Source organism: Schistocerca cancellata, chromosome 4, assembly GCF_023864275.1.
Source record: "Schistocerca cancellata isolate TAMUIC-IGC-003103 chromosome 4, iqSchCanc2.1, whole genome shotgun sequence".
NCBI classification, from domain to species: Eukaryota; Metazoa; Arthropoda; class Insecta; order Orthoptera; family Acrididae; genus Schistocerca; species Schistocerca cancellata.
The window spans coordinates 198776210-198799828 of NC_064629.1; the positions used below are offsets into that span (position 1 = coordinate 198776210).

The following is a 23619-nucleotide window of genomic DNA, read 5'->3' on the forward strand; positions in this document are numbered from 1 at the left end:
TACAGTGAATTTATGAAATCGCTTCAATCATTTGTAATAGCCCTGTACTTTTCCGTAAGTCAATACGTATTGTGAATATTGATATTTTCCCGCTGTAGAAGCACTCTGCTAGAGTCCTTAACCATTTTATTGTTCCGTCTTGTACCTCATTACCATCTGAAAAAAATTGTCAACTGAGGTATTGCTTCGACTTCAGAAACAACTGAAAGTCCGTTATTTGGCGCGAGATGTGGACTGTGGACTACATGGTGGGTTTTCTAGGACTGAAACAGTTTGCGTCACATGTAAAGTACGGACAGTTCTTTACAAGTAAACAAATTACCTGCGACAGCATCTCTCAACGTTAAATGTGATGAGTCCAAAGCAGCTGTGTATCTTTTCACTGTAGCATTGATGTTCTGTTAACAGTTTGTGTCACATTGTAATGTACGGATAGCTGTTTTAAAGTAAGCGAATTACCTGTAGCAGCCTCCCTCAATGTTAAATGTGATGAGTCCAATGCAGCTGTGTATATTTTCACTGTAGCATTGATGTTCTGTTGAGACAAAAATTGGACTACAAATGGGTCCTCGTATCCCAAAATTTATGGAATTATTCTTTTTAGTTAAGATGATGTTTCGAAGGTTTCCCATGATAGTCGTCGTGTTTTATAAGAGCTATAGTGAGCCGTACAAACTTTATCACCCTTCACGGGATTACGATTTTACAGGTTATTTAGACATCACTTGTTGAGCACAACAGCTTTGCAGTGGAGGTCTGAAGAAGTAATACAGCAACCAGCACTGATATAAACTGTGGAACGACATTTTTTTTCCAATGTTAGCTTACTCGTGTTACTTTTGTGTAACTCATGTAATTATACAGGAGTACAAATAATATCACTCCTTGTTAATTGCAGAACAAAGTAACAGCTGTTGAATGTGCAGTAGTGAGTGTCTTAGCTGCCATTTCTTGATTACTGTTTCTATAATATATATTCCTGCTCAGAGCAGTAGAACATATCATTTCATCAGAAGAAAAAGAAGAAAAAAGATATGCATTCTAACATTTCAAGTGGGATTCTTACTAAGAATTTATTCAGATTTTAATAGAAATGTTGGTACAATAAGTAACATATTGAGAATAAAATTCGGTATGATCTTGGCAATCACTGCATGTTTTAACCAAATATTTTTAATTTATTTGACGTTTACGTACAAGAGGCTAGTGTAATTACTTTCACATAGTTTTCAGAATACTGTTGTGAGATATTTCAACAGAGATAAATATTTTTTTAAGTACAGAGCAAAACTCTTAAACCGCATAATATTTCTGTACCACATTCTTCAGTATGGCATGTTACAACAACAACAAAATTATTACAGGCTTTAAAAGTAGTTGGGTGGTGAAAGAAAATTTCCAGTATAAAGTTCTCCTTAGTAAGATGTAGAATAACTTCTTCTCTAGCTGCACATACACAGGCTTGGTTACGTCTGTATATTTAATCTAGTCTTGGTATATAAAAAACTAGCAGCACTTTTTAAGGACGACAAAATTAAGTGCTCAAAAGTCTGTTTCGTTACAACATTAATGTTTAACGTCTGTACCGTCCCGTTTGCTTATTTGTTCTGACACGGGCCCACCAAAGCTGCAGTGTTTTGGCATGATTTACATTGATTACGACAAAGGTTGTCAGCGCACAATATTCGTGGATGTATGGACTGAAGGTATTATGACATTAGCAACAGTGTCGATGTTAAGATATATAAGGTATATAACTGATCGTGTTGGTCTATTGCACTGAAGTGCAGGTAGCACCTGAAACACATGCGGGCCTTCTTTGACAAAGGGCCGGGTGCGTTGACGGCGTCGATCGATGCTGAGCAGCCGGAGAGCTGGGCGTGTGAGATACTACAGCTTTCCAGGATGGATAGCGTACTGGTCCGCTCGCAGCCGTAGGTTGGCGAAGCTGTTGCTGACGCAGCTGTAGCTGGGTAGCGGCTGGGCAGGTTGTGCTGACGCGTAATGCGTCGAGGCTGCGCCTACTGAGAAAAGAATTCATTAAATCGGAATACATACAGTGTATGATTACAGTGTTCCAATTTAAACATGGCAGCCATAACAATAAGGCACTACCAATATCTCGTGCGAGAGCATTTGCTAAATAGGCCGAGTAGGGAAAAAGATGCGTGATTAGCCACTGAAAGCAAACTAAACGGAACTCAGAACGTCAAACTTACACAGTCACCTCATCCACTCTCAATGAGATTTCAACTCTCACTCTACTAGGCTTTGGAGCCCATATTAATATTCAGTCAGTCCCTACAGATTTAGCAGATTGCCGACTTCCCTTTCTATATTTGGGGATGTTCCTCTCCTCAACAGCACTGCTTTCCATTTGTAAGTAGGCTGTTTATGTTTTCTTATTGGCAACGTTACGTAGCGCTCTGTATGAAAATCACTGGCTGTGCTGTGTGCAGTCTGTGGCTAGTTTGCATTGTTGTCTGCCATTGTAGTGTTGGCCAGCGGCAGCTGGATGTGAACAGTGCGTAGCGTTGGGCAGTTGGAGGTGAGCCGCCAGCAGTGGTGGATGTGGGAAATGAAATGGCGGATTTTTGAGTACAGAATGGATGTCATGAACTGCTATATATATTATGACTATTAAGGTAAATACATTGTTTGTTCTCTATTAAAATCTTTCATTTGCTAACTATGCCTATCAGTAGTTAGTGCCTTCAGTAGTTTGAATCTTTTATTTAGCTGGCAGTAGTGGCGCTCGCCGTATTGCAGTAGTTCGAGTAACGAAGATTTTTGTGAGGTAAGTGATTTGTGAAAGGTATAGGTTAATGTTAGTCAGGGCCATTCTTTTGTAGGGATTATTGAAAGTCAGATTGCGTTGCGCTAAAAAATATTGTGTGTCAGTTTAAGCACAGTCATGTATAATTTTTCAAAGGGGACGTTTCACTTTTAAGAAGCTTGTTTGCAGATAATTCTTCTAAACTACCCCATCTCCATCGTCTCATAAACAACACTTCACATGAAAGCAGAGGTGGACAAGAATTCAGCACAGAGCTGTGCCCTGGCCCGCGTGCCATAACGCTCAGTGAGACTATACGTTTACCGTAGATATGACTGAAAGTCATGATACAGGCGTGCGATCATTGTAATCACAAGAATAAAAATGGCTTTAAAATAGCTGGTTGTTAGCGAAATAGTCACAGAATGTTTATGGACCCTTCTTTTATTCATTTCGCGTTTCAGGCTCTGCCCATCTTCAGACGACTTGGTGACACATATATTTTTTCACAATCTTCCAAAATTAAACAGGTGTATAAATGGAGCCCCTATTCTAAATCGCCATACAACAAGACATTTAAGACGTAACACATACCCTTTGAAACAAAGTGAACAAACAATTCTGACAAAGTTGTCAATGAATGTCAAAAGCGACATCATCAGAGAATGCGACTGTTGTCTTCCGCGATGAACCTATTCGATTTCTTCAAGTGCCTATGGGTGATAATTGAATAGGCTCATCGCGGAGACAACAAGCGCATCACAGTTCATGATTCCAAAGTAAGTAAACATAAGTTTGCCGATAGAGTGGTCGACTTTACAGACATAGTGTTCTCCGATGATTTTGACGTTCATTGACAACTTTGTCAAAATTGTTTGTTCACTTTATATCAGGGTAAGTTTTACGTCTTAAATATCTCGTTATATGGTGATATACACTCATACTCATAAATTAATGATAATTGCAGAATATGGTGCCACACAAGGTGGCACTACACAAAACTGGCGTTAATAGCATAGGCACATAGGGAACACACACGACACAGATCTGTAAGTCCACGGTATTGGTGATAAGTTGAGAAAACCGTCCCGAAACACATGTGCTGCAAAACGCCACTGTTTCATGCGCATGTACCCCGACATCAATACGGGATATGATCACCATGCACACGTACACAGGCAGCACAACGGGTTGGCACACTCTGGATCAGGTGGTCGAGCAGCTGCTGGGGTGTAGCCTCCCATTCTTGCACCAGTGCATGTCGGAGCTCCTGAAGTGTCGTAGGGGTTTGAAGACATGCAGCGATACGTCGACCGAGAGCATCCCAGATGTGCTCGATGGGGTTTAGGTCTGGAGAACAGGCAGACCACTCCATTCGCTTGATAGCTTCTGTTTCAAGGTACTCCTCCACGATGGCAGCTTGGTGGGGCCGTGCGTTATCATTCATCAGGAGGAAGGTGGGCCCTGAAAAGGCGGACATACAAGTGCAAAATGACGTCCCGATACACCTGACCTGTTACAGTTCCTCTGTCAAAGACGTGCACCAATCATAATACCACCGCACACCATCAAACCACGACCTCCATACAGGTCCCTTTCAAGGACATTAAGGGGTTGTATCTGGTTCCTGGTTCACGACATATGAAAACCCGGCGAAAATCACTGTTCAGACTATACTTGGACTCGTCCGTGAATATAACATGGGACCACTGTTCCAGTGACCATATACTGTGTTCTTGACAGCAGGCTTTACGGGCTCTCCTGTGACCAGGGGTCAGTGAAATGCACCTTGGGGGTCTCCGGGTGAATAAACCATGTCTGTTCAGTCGTCTGTAGACTGTGTGTCTGGAGACAACTGTTCTAGTGGCTGCGGTAGGGTCCCGAGCATGGCCGTCTGCGGGCACTGATGGTGAGATATCGGCCTTCTTGTGGTGTTGTACACTGTGGACGTCCCGTAATGTAGCGCCTGGACACGTTTCCTGTCTGCTGGACTCGTTGCCGTAATCTTGAGATCACACTTGTGGCACACGGAGGGCCCGTGCTATGACCTGCTGTTTTTGACCAGTCTCCAGTCACGCTAGTATTCTACCCCTCATATCGTCATCAATATGTGTTCTTTGAGCTATTTTCAACACATAGTCACCATTAACATGTCTGAAAACGTCTGCACACGTACTCGCTTCATCGACTCTGACATGCATCAACACACCTCTGCGTGTGCGACGACCACAGGTCAAATTCACCGCATGGTCATACCCCAAGGTGATTTAAACTTACAAACTACCCACCAGAGCGTAGTTTCACCATGTATCAGCATTATCCTTAATTTATGAGCATTATACGCGTGTGTAATTTTGCAAGATTATGAGAAAACACCAGGTCATCTGAAGATGGACAGAGCCTGTAACGCGAAATGAATGAAAATGTCGAGAAACATCCTGTGACTATTACGTCGCTACCAACCAGCTATTTTAAAGCCATTTTTATTCTTGAGACTACACGTTTCGAACGCCGTCACGCTACGATGTCTGGGCGGGAAGTGGGAGAAAAGGGGTAAACGGCGAAGACGCCGTGTTTAAATGGCAATGCAGTCGTACTGTACACGACTTCGTTTCATATGTCTCAACAACATAGATGACAGAGGAAACAGGTTTTCGGTATTATTTTTGGCCGGCTGTAAAAATAACGTAATCTTTATCTGGTACAAACAGTTGTCATACAGTTCGACGAAGAAAATTTCACAAATATTCGCACTCAGGTTCCCACGTAATCGTGACTTATTTAGTTTCATAACAGAAAGAAAGCCTTTCACACACATTCTGATCAAAACTTTTTGTCACCTTTGCAAACTCGTTGTGGAGACGTGTAAACTCTGCCTGGGGAAAACAGTGTAGGCATACTGGACATTTTTAAAGTCAAAGGATTTTAATTAATGAAAAGCCGCTCCCGTTGCTTTTTTTAGAAATTTGTTAAGTTCACACGATCGGTTTCGGCTTTCATATTACGCCATTAAGTGCATCTGAAAGTTACGCTGTAGGGAAGCAACATCATATGATCATTTGACGTTGCTTCTCTACAGCTTAACTTTCAGATGCACTTGATAATATCCTAATATACGAGTAAAGACCGAAACTGGTCGTGTGAACTCAATAAAATTCTAAAAAAATCAACTGAAGAGGCTTTTCATTAACTGGACGTCGTTTACAGAATCGTCAGCATCATCAAGACAGTGTGAAACTAATAATGGTAAAAGGATTTCTCTTTAAACGGGAATTACATTGCAGATCAACCAGTTACATCTGCACATACACAGGGGCGCTTTCAGCTAAAACGGTAAACGTTCTCGAAAGCAGACGTAAGATTGGCGGTGTCCTCAAAAACGTTTAGAAAACTATCCTAGTAATTCTTTCAGGGTAATAATAAATTTTTCAAACGTCGCATTGTCTTTAATGCGATTCAGCTTAGGGAGATGGGAGACTTTTTTGTCAGAATTTGTCCATTCTACAATACGATTTTCTTTTTAAATGCATCCCCATCAAATGAAAAATAACTAGTTTTTGAAATTGTAGAGTCATCCCTTGGGCAGTGTGCAGCTAAGAACACTTGAAATGCGAAATCTGCAATCCGTTCCGAATGTTCTAATTTTCGTTCCTGCACTTTTTTCCTTCATAAATTCAGCAATAGTTGGTTTTAAATCGAATAATCGTTACAGGCATACCCCTTATACTTTGCAGTATAAGATCTACATCTACATCGATACTCCACCACCCACCGTATGGCGCGTGGCGGAGGGTACCCTGAACCACTACTTGTTATTTCCTTTACTGACCAACTCGCAAATAGAGCGAGGGAAAAACGACTATCTATATGCCTCCGTATGAGCCCTAATTTCTCGTATCTTATCTTCGTGGTCCTTACGCGGAATGTATGTTGGCGGCAGTAGAATCGTTCGGCAGTCAGTATCAAATACCATTTCTCTAAATTTTCTCAGTGATGTTCATTGGAAATAACATCTCCTTCCATCCACGGATTCCCATTTGAGTTCCCGAAGCATCTCCGTAACACTTGCGTGTCGTTCGAACTTCCCGGTGGCAAATCTAACGACCCGCCTCTGAATTGCTTCGATGTCTTCCTTTCATCCGACCTGGTATGGCTCTCAAACACTCCAGCAGTACTCAAGAAAGGTCGCACTAATATCCTATATGCAATCTCCTTTGCAGATAAACCGTACGTTCCTAAAATCCTCGCAATAACCCGAAGTCGGCAATTCGTCATCCCTACCACAATCCTCACATGCTCGTTCCATTTCATATCACTTTGGAACGTTATGCCCAGATCTTTAAGGGGCTCCGGAACGCCCTATACTTGCAATGTTAAAATAACGCTTATAAATTACATCTTTCCTCACAAAGTATTTGAGGTAGAAAGTTGAACTTTTTACAGATTATTTATTGGAATATGGGCTACAACTTAACACAGGGATTTTACAAAATTTTAGTTCAGTTATTAAAGACGATTTTTTTTCAATTGTAATGAAAATTCACAACATTTTTTTTGCAATTTTTTATTTATATATTCAAAAATATACAGTTTTTTGGAAAAAGGCTGCGTTAAATTATGCAGAAGGTACTGTGTAACATTTACTGAAAGTTTGAAACAAATATGTTTGCAAGATCCTTAGAAAACATGTAATTAGTATGAGAAAATAAAAGTTTTGGGAATCGAGCGACAAAGATTGGATTAACTTTTTAGTGCATTCCAGGTCCATAGGATGGATTATCTTCATCCTCTGCAAACTCTCCTCCAGCTTCCTCTTGTTCCTTCTCCTGTTTACCCTTGCTTGTATTTCTAGACTCTTTACAGCCCTGTCTGCAGCCCGAAGGCGTTCCTTGTCTAAAGCATGCATCGCTCGTACCATGTTAGAACCTATCTTCATTCCTATATTTCTAATTACCTTGCACCTTACAATGTTGCCATCATTGAAAGTCGCAACAGCAACTTTACTTTTACTCATTATTATACTTCAACAAAACGGAGACTCAAGAAACAGAACTAATTACGAATATTTTCGAGATAACGACAGAGTGAATAAACATGAAACAATCGACAATCACACCAGCGATATATATTGAACCATCACAGGTTAGCCACAACACATACTTTATCTCACATCACTAAAATGTACATGATGAACACGGACGTTAATAATAACACCATTTGACAGCAGTTTAACAGCGCCACAGTGGGTCACGCCCATGTAGAACACATTTCAAAAAAAATTTAAAAATAGTTGTAGTCTTCAGAATTGAATAAATTATATATCTATTAAAAGGTAATAGTCTGCAGATTCAGAAAACGCAAAAAAGTAAAAATTGAACTTTTCATGATTTGGAGCCTTTCCGGAGCCCCTTAAACGACATGACTGTGTCAAGCAGGGCACTACTAATGGTGTATCCGAACATTTTCGGGGTTATTGTTCTTACTCATCCGCATTAACTTACACTTTTCTACATTTAGATCCAGCTGCCGTTCATCAAATCAAATAGAAATTTTGTCTAAGTCGTCTTGTATCTTTCTACAGTCACTCAATTTCGACACCCTACCGTACACCACGGCATTATCAGCAAACAACCGCTGATTTCCGCCCACTCTGTCCGCCGAATCATTTATGTATACATAGAACAACAGCGGTCGTATCACACTTCCCTGCGGCACTCCTGACGATACCCTTGTCTCTGATGAGCACTCGCCGTCGAGGACAACATACGGGGTTCTTTTATTTAAGAAATCATTGAGCCACTCACATTTCTGTGAACTTATTCTATATGTTCGTACCTTCGTTAACAGCCTGAAATGAGGCACCGAGACAAATACTTCCCGGGAACCTAGAAATATGGAATCTGTGGTGTCACCGCCAGACACCACACTTGCTAGGTGGTAGCCTTGAAATTGACCGCGGTCCGTTAGTATACGTCGGACCCGCGTGTCGCCACTATCAGTGATTGCAGACCGAGCGCCGCCACACGGCAGGTCTAGAGAGACTTCCTAGCACTCGCCCAGTTGGACAACCGACTTTGCTAGCGATGGTTCACTGACAAAATACGCTCTCATTTGCCGAGACAATAGTTAGCATAGCCTTCAGCTACGTCATTTGCTACGACCTAGCAAGGCGCCAGTACCAGTTACTATTGATACTGTAATCATGTACCGTCAAGAGCGACGCTCATCATTAATGGATTAAAGTTAAGTATTCCACCAGCTACGTCCGTTTTTCTTAAGTCTAATTTCCTTGTCCTGTTCCAGACCTCACGCCAGCCTGCGTGAGCTAAAACGCGTGCCTTTCGGCTTCCTCTAGTATACCGGTGTTGGCTCTCCTGCCAACCCACAACAGAATCTTCCTATTGCCCTTCAGTCATTGTTCGCAGTACATCCTGTGAGAAAAGGGAAAGCTGTGTTTTGCGCGAGAGATGCTTTCTATAACGATGGTGATTCGTGGACATAAGTTTCTGAATCTCAAAGTTTATTATATTTAAACTGGGAATATGTTCAAGGCTTCTGTAGCAAACAGAAGTTAGGGACATTGATCTGTAATTTTGCGGATCCGTCCTTTTACCTTTCTTATATACTGGAGTCACCTGCACTTTTTTTCCAGTCGCTTGGGACTTTGTGCTGGGTGAGAGATTCACGATATATGTAATGTAGGTAGGGGGCCAATGCCGTAGGATACTCTTCATAAAGTCGAACTGGGATTCCATCCGGACCTAGTGATTTATTTGCTTTCTCATGTTTCAGTTTTTTCTCTACGCCACGGATATTTATTACTATGTCGTCCATACGGGACTCTGTTCGATCGTCAAATGACAGTATGTTGATAATATTCTCCTGTGTGAACGATTTCTTGAACGTGAAATTTAAACCTTCGGCTTTCATTTTGCTATTTTCAACATACATATGACCATAATTTTCTCGGGTTCTCTGCCAGATCTTTTAGTAAGGTGTGATGGTAGTTGTTGTACGCTTCGCGCATAGATCTTTTCACAGACGCACGAATCTCTACTAACCTTCGCTTGTCATAATTTGTGCGTTCCCTTTTGAACCGAGAGTGCAACAGTCTCTGCTTCCTGAGTATCCGCCGAATCTAGTTAGTAAACCAAGGTGGGTCTTTTCCATCCTTTATCCACTTACTAGGCACATACCTCTCCAGACCACGACTTACAATCTGCTTAAATTTTGCCCATAATTCCTAGACATCCATCTTACTGAAAGTAAGTGATTCCAGTTCACTGTCTAATTGAGATGCTAATAACTGCTTACCTGCTCTATCTAGCAGAAACACTCTCCCAGCTTTCTTGACTGATTTCAAAATGGTTCAAATGGCTCTGAGCACTATGGGACTCAACTTCTGTGGTCATCAGTCCCCTAGAACTTAGAACGACTTAAACCTAACTAACCTAAGGACATCACACACACCCATGCCCGAGGCAGGATTCGAACCTGCGACCGCAGCAGCTGCGCGGCTCCGGACTGGAGCGCCTAGAACCGCACGGCCACCGCGGCCGGCTCTTGACTGATTTGTTAACTTTCGTAATCATAGTTGCTATAATATCATGGTAGATAATCCTCGTTTCTGTACTGACATTGTCAATAAGGTACAACCTATTTGCAGCTACAAGGTCTAAGATGCTTCCATTGTTCCATTGCGTGTGGGCTGACGAGCTAGCTGCTCAAGACAGTTTTGAGAAAACGTATTCAAAAGTAGTACTGTCTGTCTGCCTCCCCCCCCCCCCCCCCCCTTCTCCCGCAATGAATCCATAGTCATAGACATCCCAGACTACATTCGGCCGGTTAAAATGGCCGCAAACTAGTGTCGCATGATCTAGGTATTTACGCGCTGTTGACCGTAGACTTTCCATGAATGACTCTAGAACTGTCAAAGCGGAATCGGATGGCCGGTGAAAACATCGAACAATTAACTTGGTTTCACCTACACCTGATACACGTGACCAAATGACTTCACTGTCACACCCAAGCTCGACGTCAATAGAGGCAACATATTTGTCAGTTGAAATGAACACGCCGCCCTCCTATGGCATCTAATCTGTCTTTCCGATGTACGTTCCACGACTCGCTAAACATCTCAGAGCTTTCCAGTTCGGGTTTCAACCAGCTCTAGGTCCCAAGAACAATATGAGCGCGAGAACTTTGCTGGAGGGCAGTAAACTCGAGAACTTTATTACAAATACTTTGACAGTTTACTAATAAAATTGTGACAGTTGAAGTGTCTTTATTCTGAACGCTGTTTGACTTCCCTTACTGTATATGGGCTGGAGAGTGATCATCAGACTACCTCAAACTATTGCCTAGTCTTAAAAACCCTCGTGTGCACTTCACAAGTACTCTGGTACCCGAGTAGCTGCTTTCTTTGTGCAGTGCACCCCTAACAGATCAAGAGGAGTCCTACAAATCCCCAAACGACAAGGCAGGTCTTGAAATCTTTAGCCAAGAGCATCACAGAGTTGACGAGGCCTTTGGCTGAGACTGTCCACTCGGGTGCAAACCAAAGGACCCCGATCAACTCTGGGAACGACGCTGCAAATTGCAAGCTCTGCTTCCATCCCGCGCGCGAGGCCAGCAGTCATAACCACCTCCGCCAGCCGCCTGCACGAACTGAGGATCGCCTCAAAACCCATGCGACAGGCGTCGTTGGTGCCGACGTGAGCCACAACGTGCAGACCACTGCACACCGCACGCTTGCCAGCCACATGCAAGGCAGACTCCACACCTAGGATGAGGTACATAGGCTTTCTTTCCAGCCCTAAACGCTATCTGCCTAAGGAGCTCCATAACGCCCCTAACATTGGAGCTCCAAATGACTAGTACCCCCCCCCCCCCCGCCCCCTCCCCGCCTGCCAGCTCGAACGCTGCTGGAGCGCCGACCTGTCCACTCATGGGATGAATGGGCAGCCTGTCTCTACATTGGCCCTCTGCCTTGACTGACGCGAACGCGTTACCACCCGCCACTCATCCTGCTGTGAGGGCGGATCCACCGCGTCGGGCACACTAGGACGTGCCTCGGAAGCAGAGCCCGTGGGCAAAACAAGCGACACCGATACTTCGCCACCGCTACACCCCGAGACAGCAACCTGGAGATGACTGACCGTAGTCAAAAGCACATTCAGCTAGATGTATAGTCTCCATTCCCTTCGTTCAAATCCTCAGAAACTGTTGTAACTGACAGTGAAATAATACGTGCGACTTCAGATACTTTGCTATTCGTACCAGCACTACTCGTACAAGCGACTTCTTCACACGATCCTTGCCTGAATTTAGTTCAATGTCCTTCTTGATCGATACAAAAACTTATTGCTCTTTCATTGTCAAGTAAGCCTTCAAAGTTTTTTCCTTGGTTTTGTAATGTCGTTTCATAGTAAATTCGCAGTACGCATTGATTACGCTACTGCATAATAGATACTGAGAATTCTCATCCCTCTCTTCTATCATTCACAATCATTTTTATAGGTTTATGATGATACATAGCTAGACTACCTCTTCTTGTGCGAACAGCCACTGGACCTATGAACGAATGTCATACTACGAAGAAATAGCGAAGGGTAAACAGCACTCACACCACGATTCTGCCGAGCTTAAGAGAGGCGTGCTGGCCGAAAAACGCCGCACCACAACCCTAAATAAATTGTCGGCTGTACCGCGTACTTCCGAGAATCAACCGGCAAACCTGAAGCAGACCGAGGCTTGGCCCGCCCACGGCCCGCACACCCCACACCCCATGTCCGCGTGCCGTTTGGCTCACCGTGGGCGGCCCTGTATAACAGCAAAACCATCAGGAGCCACCAAACGGATAACTTATATAATTACTTGATTCACATAATCCCCCTTAATGTTCCAGCCTTACTTTATACTACACTACTGGCCATTACAATTGCTACACCGACAAGAAATGCAGATGACAAACGGATATTCATTGGACAAATATATTATGCTAGAACTGGCATGTGATTACAATTTCACGCAGTTTGGGTGCATAGATCCTGAGTAATCAGTACCCAGAACAACCACCTATGGCCGTAATAACGGCCTTGATACGCCTGGGCATTGAGTCAAACAGAGCTTGGATGGCGTGTACAGGTACAGCTGCCCATGCAGCTTCAACACGATACCACACTTCATCAAAACTAGTGACTGGCGTATTGTGACGAGCCAGTTGCTTTGCCACCATTGACCAAACGTTTTCAGTTGGTGAGAGATATGGAGAATGTGTTGGCCAGGGCAGCAGTCGAACATTTTCTGTATCCAGAAAGGCCCGTACAGAACCTGCAACATGCGGTCGTGCATTATCCTGCTGAAATGTAGGGTTTTGCAGGGATCGAATGAAGGGTAGAGCCACGGGTCGTAACACATCTGAAATGTAACGTCCACTGTTCAAAGTGCCATAATTGCGAACAAGACGTGAACGAGACGTGTAACCAATGGCACTCCATATTATCACGCCGGGTGATACGCCAGTATGGCGATGACGAATACACGCTTCCAATGTGCGTTCACCGCGATGTCGCCAAACACGGATGCGACCATCATGATGCTGTAAACAGAACCTGGATTCATCCGAAAAAATGACGTTTTGCCATTCGTGCACCCAGGTTCATCGTTGAGTACACCATCACAGGCGCTCCTGTCTGGGATGCACCGTCAAGGGTAACCGCAGCCATGGTCTCCGAGCTGATAGTCCGTGCTGCTGCAAACGTCATCGAACTGTTCGTACAGATGGTTGTTGTCTTGCAAACGTCCCCATCTGTTGACTCAGGGATCGAGACGTGGCTGCACGAACCGTTACAGCCATGCGGATAAGATGCCTGTCATCTCGACTACTAGTGATACGAGGCCGTTGGGATCCACCACGGCGTTCCGTATTACCCTCCTGAAGATTCCTTATTCTGTTAACAGTCATTGGATCTCGACCAACGCGAGCAGCAATGTCGCGATACGAAAAACCACAATCGCGATAGGCTACAATCCGACCTTTATCAAAGTCGGAAACATGATGGTACGCATTTCTCCTCCTTACACGAGGCATCACAACAACGTTTCACCAGTCAACGCCGGTCAACTGCTGTTTGTGTATGAGAAATCGGTTGGAAACTTTCCTCATGTCAGCACGTTGTAGGTGTCGCCACCGGCGCCAACCTTGTGTCAATGCTCTGAAAAGCTAAGCATTTGCATAACACAGCATCTTCTTACTGTCGGTTAAATTTCGCATCCATAGCACGTCGTCTTCGTGGCGTAGCAATTTTAATGGCGAGTAGAGTAATTTGATGCACCAACATTCTCTGTCAACTAAAACGTAATAGTACGAATCACTAATCAGTATTTCACTATGTGAAGTATCAACTCAGTTGCCTGATTAAAACTTGTGTTTAATTTTATCCATCTCGTCTGCAACTGAAGAATCTTGAATATGGTTAAACTGACGCGGAAAAAATTAATTTTTACATCTCGAGTAAGATGTGCTGTGTTTGCTTCAGAAGGATCTTGAATGCGGAGAAATGTCTTCGTACATTATTTACTCTTTTATCCCCCCACCACAGATTTCGAAATACTTAACTTCATTTTTACGTATACGCCGTCGTATGTTCACCGTGGCCAAAAGAGCACGCTGAAAATTCAACTATAAATCAGCCACAGAACACCTCTGTTGGAGATCTATACAAAACGAAGTTGCCATCGTAAAGAAAGAAATTTCTCCATATTCAATTAAAATTTTAAATTACTACTCTCTAATAAACTTTACTTTTTACAACACCTGTTTTCCTTTTCATGCAGACTACTTGACTATTACAGATACAAACCAAAGGAGCGAGAAGGGGACAACGAAACAGGTAAATAATTCTGATAAACATAGGTACGGAAACAAATGGTTTTCGAGGTACGACTTACTGTGACTTAGGAGGAGAACACGGCAAGTGCCATAATCCAATTTCCCAGAAACTTTGTTCAGTGAAAGAAGTCAAAGCAAATGTAAATGTGTCACAGCTTATCCATAAATACTGCACCCTTGCTGAGCAAACGACGCTCAAGATATTCGGCGTACAGTACAAGCATTTCAGAACTCGAAAATCTCAGGGAAACTGGTGACACAGTGGCTAGACTCCCAGCCTCTCAATTTTACGCCGCATGTTCGAAACCCCATTATTTTTATTTATTTTGTTTTCTTTCATTTATCTACTCATGTTTATTGGTGGTTACTGCGTGAATGTTTCTTATCAAGCTGAAGGATAAGAGGGCGTTGATTAATTATAAAGTTACAGCTGGGTTCCTAAATGGCATACGTTTACTATATAATATGTACGTGTATTGCACTTTCAGGGGTTACAACCCATATAATCGTATATAGTTCTTGTATCAGTTCTTATATTTATCCTTATGTTTATTCTTCAGGAAGATTCTGTGCATTCTCTTGGATAATTCCGATCGTAGAAATATTCGAAACAGAAATTTCGAATACCACCAGTATCACACGAAGGCAGATTCGCCGCAGTGACATTTCTTCATATGAATCTCACTCGGGAAAGAAACTTCACTAACAATGCTAAAGACTTCATGCGTTGGCAATAATTTCACAGCAAACAGAGCATAACCGATCACCTTTCCGAAAACTTGCTCTGGCAATTGATTGTAAAGCTAGATACACTACAGGAATTTCACCGAAAACAATTTAAAATAATTTTCTCATTCATTTATTATTTATTTTTAATTCATTCGCCAGACATACAATTATTAGACGAATAAGGACAACGTTATTTCAATATTCACTTCAATATTCTTCTACGGACGTGGGTAGATAAATCAAAAATAAAAAAATAATAATAGAGTTTCTAACTCCGCCACTGCTGGTCCCAAGCCCGGGGCCTCCAATCGCAAGTGATGAGGAAGGAGGAGGGGTAGCACCCCGTAATAAACCTGAGTCCATCTGGCTCCAGATTGTAGAACCCCGTGAAGGCCCCTGCCTAGGGTTACAGTTGAAGCCCGGTCAACGGTCTCAAAGGCGGAAGAGGAATCCTAATTCACAACGGCAGAGAGAGAGAGAGAGAGAGAGAGAGAGAGAGGAAGAACCTAATGGAGAAAACCATGAAAAATAATCATTTCGGACTAACAATCCGATTTTACCTTGGAATTTATTTCCTGCCATGCACAATGTACAATTTCAATTGCAGAATGGAAAGTCCGCTAGAAAAAAACACTAACCCAGGTGGGAACTCGAAAGAGGAATCGACCATTGCTTTATGCAATGCATCGGGAGCTAGGATTCTGGGGAGTCTCAGCATCTGCATTAAGGATGAGTCGGAGCATTCTTGGTATCCTTCCAAACTCAAGTTCAAAAGAAAATTCTTTGCAGGCACCTTGAACGTAAACTTATTACTAAAAGTTGGTAACAAAATGAAATTAAAATTCTCTTAGATAAGCATGAAATACAAATTTTAGTAGTTCGAGAAACAAGATTTTTGGATGAAAATGTTCCAGAAACCAAAAATCATAGAATTTTAAGGGTAAACCAGCAATAAAACTCACGGAAGGCATGACAATACTTGGTACCGGTTTTGTATGTTCACAAAAAATTAGTAGATAACATTACAGAATTCAAATCCAGTTCAGAAAGAGTATTTCTTCTCACAGTTAAATGCAAAAATAAACAGTATACATTTGTCAATTGTCGTGCTCCAATCAGTGATGACAATAAGAAAAATCCGAGTAAAGTAGAAGCATTTTGGGAACTTCTAGAAGAAGAAATACCAAAAATTCCAAAATCAAATGTTGTTATACTAATGGGGGATTTTAATGCACAAATAGGGAGGGAAAAATCGTTTCGAAAAATAGTAGGGTATTATCCAGCCCATAAAAGAACAAACAAAAATGGCACAAGACTAATCACTCTTTGTAGAACATTTCAGCTGAAGGTAATGTCAACCTTCTTCAAAAAATGGATCTCTCCAAATCCAATGTTAGGGGAGTTCCAGTCAGATCACGTGGCTATTTCTAAGTGCAATTTTAAAGAAGTCATGTATGTAAAAGTTTCAAGAAACAGGGAATTTGATTCTGATCGTTAAAAATGGATCAAATGGCTCTGAGCACTATGGGACTTAACATCTGTGGTCATCAGTCCCCCAGAACTTAGAACTACTTAAACCTAACTAACCTAAGGACATCACACACATCCATGCCCGAGGCAGGATTCGAACCTGCGACCGTAGCAGTCGCGCGGTTCCGGACTGAGCGTCTAGAACCGCTAGACCACCGTGGCCGGCTCTGATCGTTACCTGACTAAAATTAAACTGAAACTTCTCCCCAATAAAAACCAAAGGAGACAGCAAAAATTAATTAAATATAATACAGACAGGCTCAACATCACCAAAAAGGTAATAAAAATTTTCAAGAAGAAATTAAAGTAACTAAATCAGGGAAATGGAAAGAAATATTGAAAGAAAGCAACAGGGCAGCGAAAAATGTACTTGGAACAACAAAAATGAAGAGGAAAGTCTGGTCGAATGAAAGAGAAGCAGTTACAGAAAGAACAAAACAGTGGAAGAAATGGAAATGTTCTGGGAAGCCTGAACACCTTGATGAATTTATAATGCAAAGGAAAGAAACAGCAAGAATGATAAAGAGTGCTAAAAGATCTTTGAGAAATCACAACTTCTTGACATATAAAACAACTTCGTAAAAAATAACTCGCGGAATTTCTATCAGATGTTTAAGAGTCATCTAAAGGGTTGCCAAGCTCCAACTATTTGCTTCGCAGATTAAAATGGTAAAGTAGGTCTAAGCAACAGCCAGAATTGTGAAATACTAAGAAAGCACTTTGAAAAATTATTGAACTGTGAAGAACCAAACTGTAAGCTAGAATTTCCAGATCTTAGTGAAAATACAGAAGCAGATCTACCACCTACAGCAGAAGAAATAAAAAAAAGCAATAAGTGTTGTGTTGGCAGAAGAGCCAACACCGTGTTACTAGGGGAGGCCGAAATGCACGCGTTTTAGCTCACGCAGGCTGGCGTGAGGAGGGAAGGACTATACTGACGTGAGGTCTGGAACATGACAAGGAATTAGAATTCAGAAAGCGGACGTAATTAGTTTGATACTTAACTTTAATCCATTAATGATGAGCGTCGCTCTTGACGGTACATGATTCACAATATTATCTGTTCAGAATAGTAACTGAATATGGCGCCCTGCTAGGTCGTAGCAAATGGCGTAGCTCAAGGCTATGCTAAACTGTCGTCTCGGCAAATGAGAGCGTATGTAGACAGTGAACCATCGCTAGCAAAGTCGGCTGTACAACTGTGACGAGTGCTAGGAAGTCTCTCTAGATCTGCCGTGTGGCGGCGCTCGGTCTGCAATCACTGATAGTGGCGACACGCAGGTCCGACGTATACTAACGGACCGCGGCCAATTTAAAGGCTACCACCTAGCAAGTGTGGTGTCTGGCGGCGACACCACAATAAGTACCCCGAAAAACAACTTAACAGCACATCGCATGCAGTGCCTTTCCTGGGCTCGTGACCATATCGGTTGGCCCCTAGATGACTGGAAAACCGCTTACTGGTCAATTGAGTCCCAACTCCAGTTGGTAAGAGCTGACGGTAGGGATCCAGTGTGGCGCAGACCCACGGAGCCCTGGATCCAAGTTGTGAATAAGTTAGCGCGCAAGCTAGTGGTGGCTCCATAATAGTGTTGACTGTGTTCACGTGGAGTGAATTGGATCCTCTGGTCCCACTGCTACATGGAGACAATTTTTAGCCATTGATGGACTTCATGTCCCCAAACAACAATGGAATTTTTATGAATGATAATGCGCCATGTCACCGGTCCACAATTGTTCGCAATTGGTTTGAAGAACCTTCTGGATAGTTGGAGCGAATGATTTGGCCACCCGGTTCGTCCGACACGAATCCCATCGAACATTTATGGGACATAATCGAGGGGTCAATTATTTCACAAAATCCTGCACCGGCTTTTTGTAGTTATAGACGGCTATAGAGAAAGCACAGTTCAGTATCTCTGCAGAGGACTTCCAACGACGTGTTGAGTGTATGCCACGTCCAGTTGATGCACTACGCCGGGCAAAAGGTTGGACACGATATTAGGAGGTATTCCATGGCTTTTGGCACTTTAGTGTGTAATCCGAGACACGTGATCGCTTATTTTGACTCCTTTTCCAGTGAGTGATGTTTCTGGGAAAACAGTTTATTGCACTTGTCGTGTTCTCCTCGTGAGTACACGAACAGCTTTTAAGAGGGTCCACGAGGATCCGAACTGCAGACATGCACTAGAAGACAAATACAGAAGCACATGCGTTCCTCATGGTCACCGTTCATAGCAATGCTGGCTTCAGCATGTCTCCTTATCGATGCCTGTACACGCTCAAATATCCTAGGAGTGTTCTGAATTCATCGACAACGACCCACAATCCATTTCCCGAGTTCACCATCACTATCAACATGGCTGGACTACGCCAAAGCATTTAAATATCCTTCCCTCCCCCCCCTCCACCACCACCACACACACACACACACACACGCGCACAAACAATTCCTCCGGGCTCATGGTATTGCCAAACCACTACCGATACACTTGTTATTGAAGCGCTATTTACTAGTGGTTATTACTCGGCAAAGCGAAGTGGTTATCTTGCCACGGTGGTAGCATCGTCATGTTTACGTCCGATAAACAGGGAGGGGAAATAATGGTTCAAATGGCTCTAAGCACTATGGGACTACATCTGAGGTCATCAGTCCCCTAGACTTAGAACTACTTAAACCTAACTAATGTAAGGGCGTCACACGTATCCATACCTGAGGCAGGGTTCGAACCTGCGACCGTAGCAGCAGCGCGGTTCCGGACTAAAGCGACTAGAACCACTCGGCCACAGAGGCCGGCGGGGAAATAATGCTGGCGTACACTCCATATTCTTACAGATGGAGTGCTGTCACACGTCGCCCGGCGTCACCACGTTTACATGCGCCACAGTTTGTGAATGACGAAAATCTAATGTCGAAATCCGAATGCGATATTTGCTCTTGTGGTTATATGTTAGGACTGAATACATTTTGATAACCCGATGAACCAGCGTTTCCCAAGTGTCACTTGTCTAACACCAATGGATTACCAGTATGTAGCCGGCCGCGGTGGTCTAGCGGTTCTGGCGCTGCAGTCCGGAACCGCGGGACTGCTACGGTCGCAGGTTCAAATCCTGCCTCGGGCATGGGTGTGTGTGATGTCCTTAGGTTAGTTAGGTTTAAGTAGTTCTAAGTTCTAGGGGACTTATGACCTAAGATGTTGAGTCCCATAGTGCTCAGAGCCATTTTTGAACCAGTATGTAAATCTGATGTTCCAATTTAGCCAATTCTATGAAGTGAGATTATCGGCGCCGAAGGAAATGGTATATGCATGCGTATTCAAACACAGAGACATGTAAACAGGTAGAATACGGCGCTGCGGTCGGCAGAGCATATACAAGACGAGTGCCTGGCGCAGTTGCTAGATCGGTTACTGTTGCTACTATGGCAGGTTATCAAGAATTTAAGTGAGTTTGAACGTGGTGTTACAGTCGGCGCACGAACGATGGGACGTAGCATTTCCGAGGTAGCCATGAAGTGGGGATTTTCCCGTACAACCATTTCACGAGTGTACCATGAATATCAGGAACCCGGTAAAACATTAAATCTCCGACATCTCTGCTGCCGGAAAAAGATCCTACAAGAACGGGACCAACGACGACTGAAGAGAACTTTTCAGTGTGACAGAAATGCAACCCTTCCGCAAATTCCTGTAGATTTCAATATGGGCCATCAAAAATGTGTCAGCGTGCGAAACATTCAACGAAGCATCATCGATATGGGCTTTCAGAGCCGAAAACCCACTCGCGTACCCTTGATAAGTGCACGACACAGAGCTTTACGCGTCGCCTGGGTCCGTCAACACCGAAATTGGACAGTTGATGACTGGAAATATGTTGACTGGTCGGACGAGTGTCGTTTCAGATTGTATAGAGCGGATGGACGTGTACGGGTATGGAGACAACTCCATAAATCCATGGACCCTGCATGTCAGCAGGGGACCGTTCACGCTGGTGGAGGCTCTGTAATGGTGTGAGGCGCGTGCAGTTGGATTGATAGTGGACCCCTGATAGTCTGTGTAGTGTGCGTACTGTAAGGCCTTCGGTACACAAACCATCAGATTATTTGACTTGTCGCTCTAACGAAGTATGCGAGTGTCAGCAATATGTCTGGTGGTCTTATCGTGGCGTGTTTATCTTCTGCCGTTAGGTCAGACGATAGAAATGCCACTTGCACGCTTAGAGTAGAAGATTGACGGTGACCAACTTTAAACAGAACTTGATTAATTTTCACACACAATTATTAAAATAATAACAATCATAAACCTTACTTAACTTGATTCTCGATGCTATTTACAACAATCTGAAGTTCCTTTGGCCCTGGTACGTTAATCTTATTCTCACATATCTCTGATACCAAAGTGTCTATACATTTATCTTCATGGCTATGTACAGGAATATAATAATCTTATTAGGCGCAGACTGAAACTTGACTATAGACTGGTACAGACTAATGCAGACTGGTTAATCGGAGGTCTGTACACTCGTTATAATACCTCGAGCGTTCAGGTATCACTGTGCGAGTGTGATCCGCGAGGAGAAAAGGTTCTACGTTAGCAGCAATCTCATTGGCTGCGTTAGATATTAATACGCGGATCGGCGGAAGCAGAATTTGGTCCGTCTCTAAGACAGCGCCATCTCGTAGTGCGGAGAGGGCCGAGCGCTGAACCTGCGCTGTTGTGCTTAGCGGGGCGCGCTCTATTGGGAAAGTTGTGTACGCGCTGACTATGCGGAACTATGTACACAACAGTCTGTATACGACTCTGACAGGTGACACATTCGTAAGCATGCTGTCTGATCACCTGCAACCATTCATGTCCATTGTGAATTCCGATGAACTTGGGCAATCCCAGCAGGACAATGCGACACCCTACACGTCCAGAATTGCTACAGAGTGGCTCCAAGAACACCCTTTTGATATAAAACATTTCCGCTGGCCACAAAACTCCCCAGACAAGAACATTATTGAGCATATCTGGGATGCCTTGCAACGTGCTGTTCAGAAGAGATCTCCACCCTCGCGTACTCTTACGGATCTAAGGACAGCCCTGCAGGATTATTGCTGTCAGTTCTCTCCAGCACTACTTCAGACATTTGTCGAGTTGCGGCACTTCTGCCTGTTTGCGAGGGCCCTACGTGAAATTATGGAGGTGTACCAGTTTCCTTGGCTCTTCAGTGTACATCGAGAGAGAGAGAGAGAGAGAGAGAGAGAGAGAGAGAGAGAGAGATATTTAAGATGAGATGTTTAAAAGTATTATATAAAAATGCAAGAATGTTTTACTACTTCTGCCTCATCATGAGCATTATGGAAAATAACTGCGGCGTGATCACTGGTTGAATATTATTGTAATCAAACATTTTGGACACTTACCTGCAACGGATAGATATATTTCGAATGGGTAAAGACACTGCGAGTGATTAACAAAAAGTATTTCGCGTGATGGGTGAATACATTAAAACAAACGTTTTCTTTGTCGAGCAGTGGAGTAGCGTATAGGCTTAAGACGCATTTGTGTCAGGCAAGAGGTTGAGAGTTCAAAGCAGATGGCGTGGTTTTAAAGGTAAGCTTTCAAAACTTCATCAAAATGATTTTATTCATTATTTTCATACAATTAATTGTATTTATCTTACTCCTAATCCTTCACCGCGTCATTTTAATTGTCTTATTAACGTTTTTATTTGCCCACCACCTTACATATGGTTTCAAAACGTCGATCCCACCCCTTTCCTTGCGAGGTACCGAATTGTTTGTTACCGCTAATGATTGCTGACCTGAGCGTTCGCCATTAAGAGAAAGTGGTTGTAATGATTTATAAATTAGCCTGCTAATGGTTATTGTCAATTATTTTAGTTTTGTTACTTAAAAAAATATTTCTGATGCTCCATTATTCCGTAAAAAGCTGCTGTAGTATGCCGTTTTTCGGCTATGTCCTCTCGTTCGCACGTAACATGTTTATTTTTGCACCATTTAAAACTAAATGCCACAGACAGAACAACAATTCTAAGAATTTCCTTGCAGCATTGAAGTTCAGTTTTCGCGAAGTGGTGTTTCTTCATATTGTTCGTAATAGCGTATAAATTACTGCCTGGTAAATTATTTATCCATATCGTCAATGGAATACTTACTGCGGGCATCCTGCTTTTCCTTCTTTGGCTTATAAACTTGAATTCCACTATGATCGGTTGCTTTGCAACCCGTACTCTTGCTCAGCTTTAAAATTTTGGCTCCACGTTCTCTGATCTTCTCCGGCGGCACGATAAATCGCTTCTCTTTCTCATAGTCACAAATGTAATTGTTTACCGCAAGGCGTCACGCATGCCCGCGAACAGCGAAAACATTGCCCGCGATCCGCGAAAATATTGCCCGCTATTATGTTTATTGGCACCGCAACACAGCAAGTGCGGTGTTTTCATGGGAGCGTGCCTGTGCTCAGTCACGTGACAGCTTAGTTCCTGCTACTGCTGCATTACCTCATCACCTTGCTGCGTAACATACCATAAGTGTAGACTGCGGCAATTTTCTAGTAGCTTTGGTCAGTTAAGGTCGTACCCGCGTTACCTGTGTAATGAGTGTGTTGCATACTTATCAGGCGTTGCCTCATAACGATCGCTTTCTTTACGTACCGGTATGTGATCCGTGTCTTACTACATTTCC

General features: G+C 43.1%; 1 protein-coding gene across 2 annotated transcripts in view; it reads right to left on the minus strand.

Annotated features, from left to right (window-relative positions):
• Window positions 1-1140: 1140 nt before the first annotated feature.
• Window positions 1141-23619, minus strand: part of LOC126184548 (paired mesoderm homeobox protein 2-like) — a 508494-nt gene continuing 486015 nt past the window's right edge. The window contains exon 5 of one of the 2 annotated variants that reach the window (XM_049926974.1): window positions 1141-2021. In XM_049926974.1, coding sequence (XP_049782931.1) covers window positions 1891-2021 — 131 coding nt within the window. In that variant the 3' untranslated portion in view covers window positions 1141-1890. Of the gene's footprint in view, window positions 2025-23619 lie in introns of both variants that reach the window. The other variant, XM_049926973.1, reaches the window with a different exon arrangement.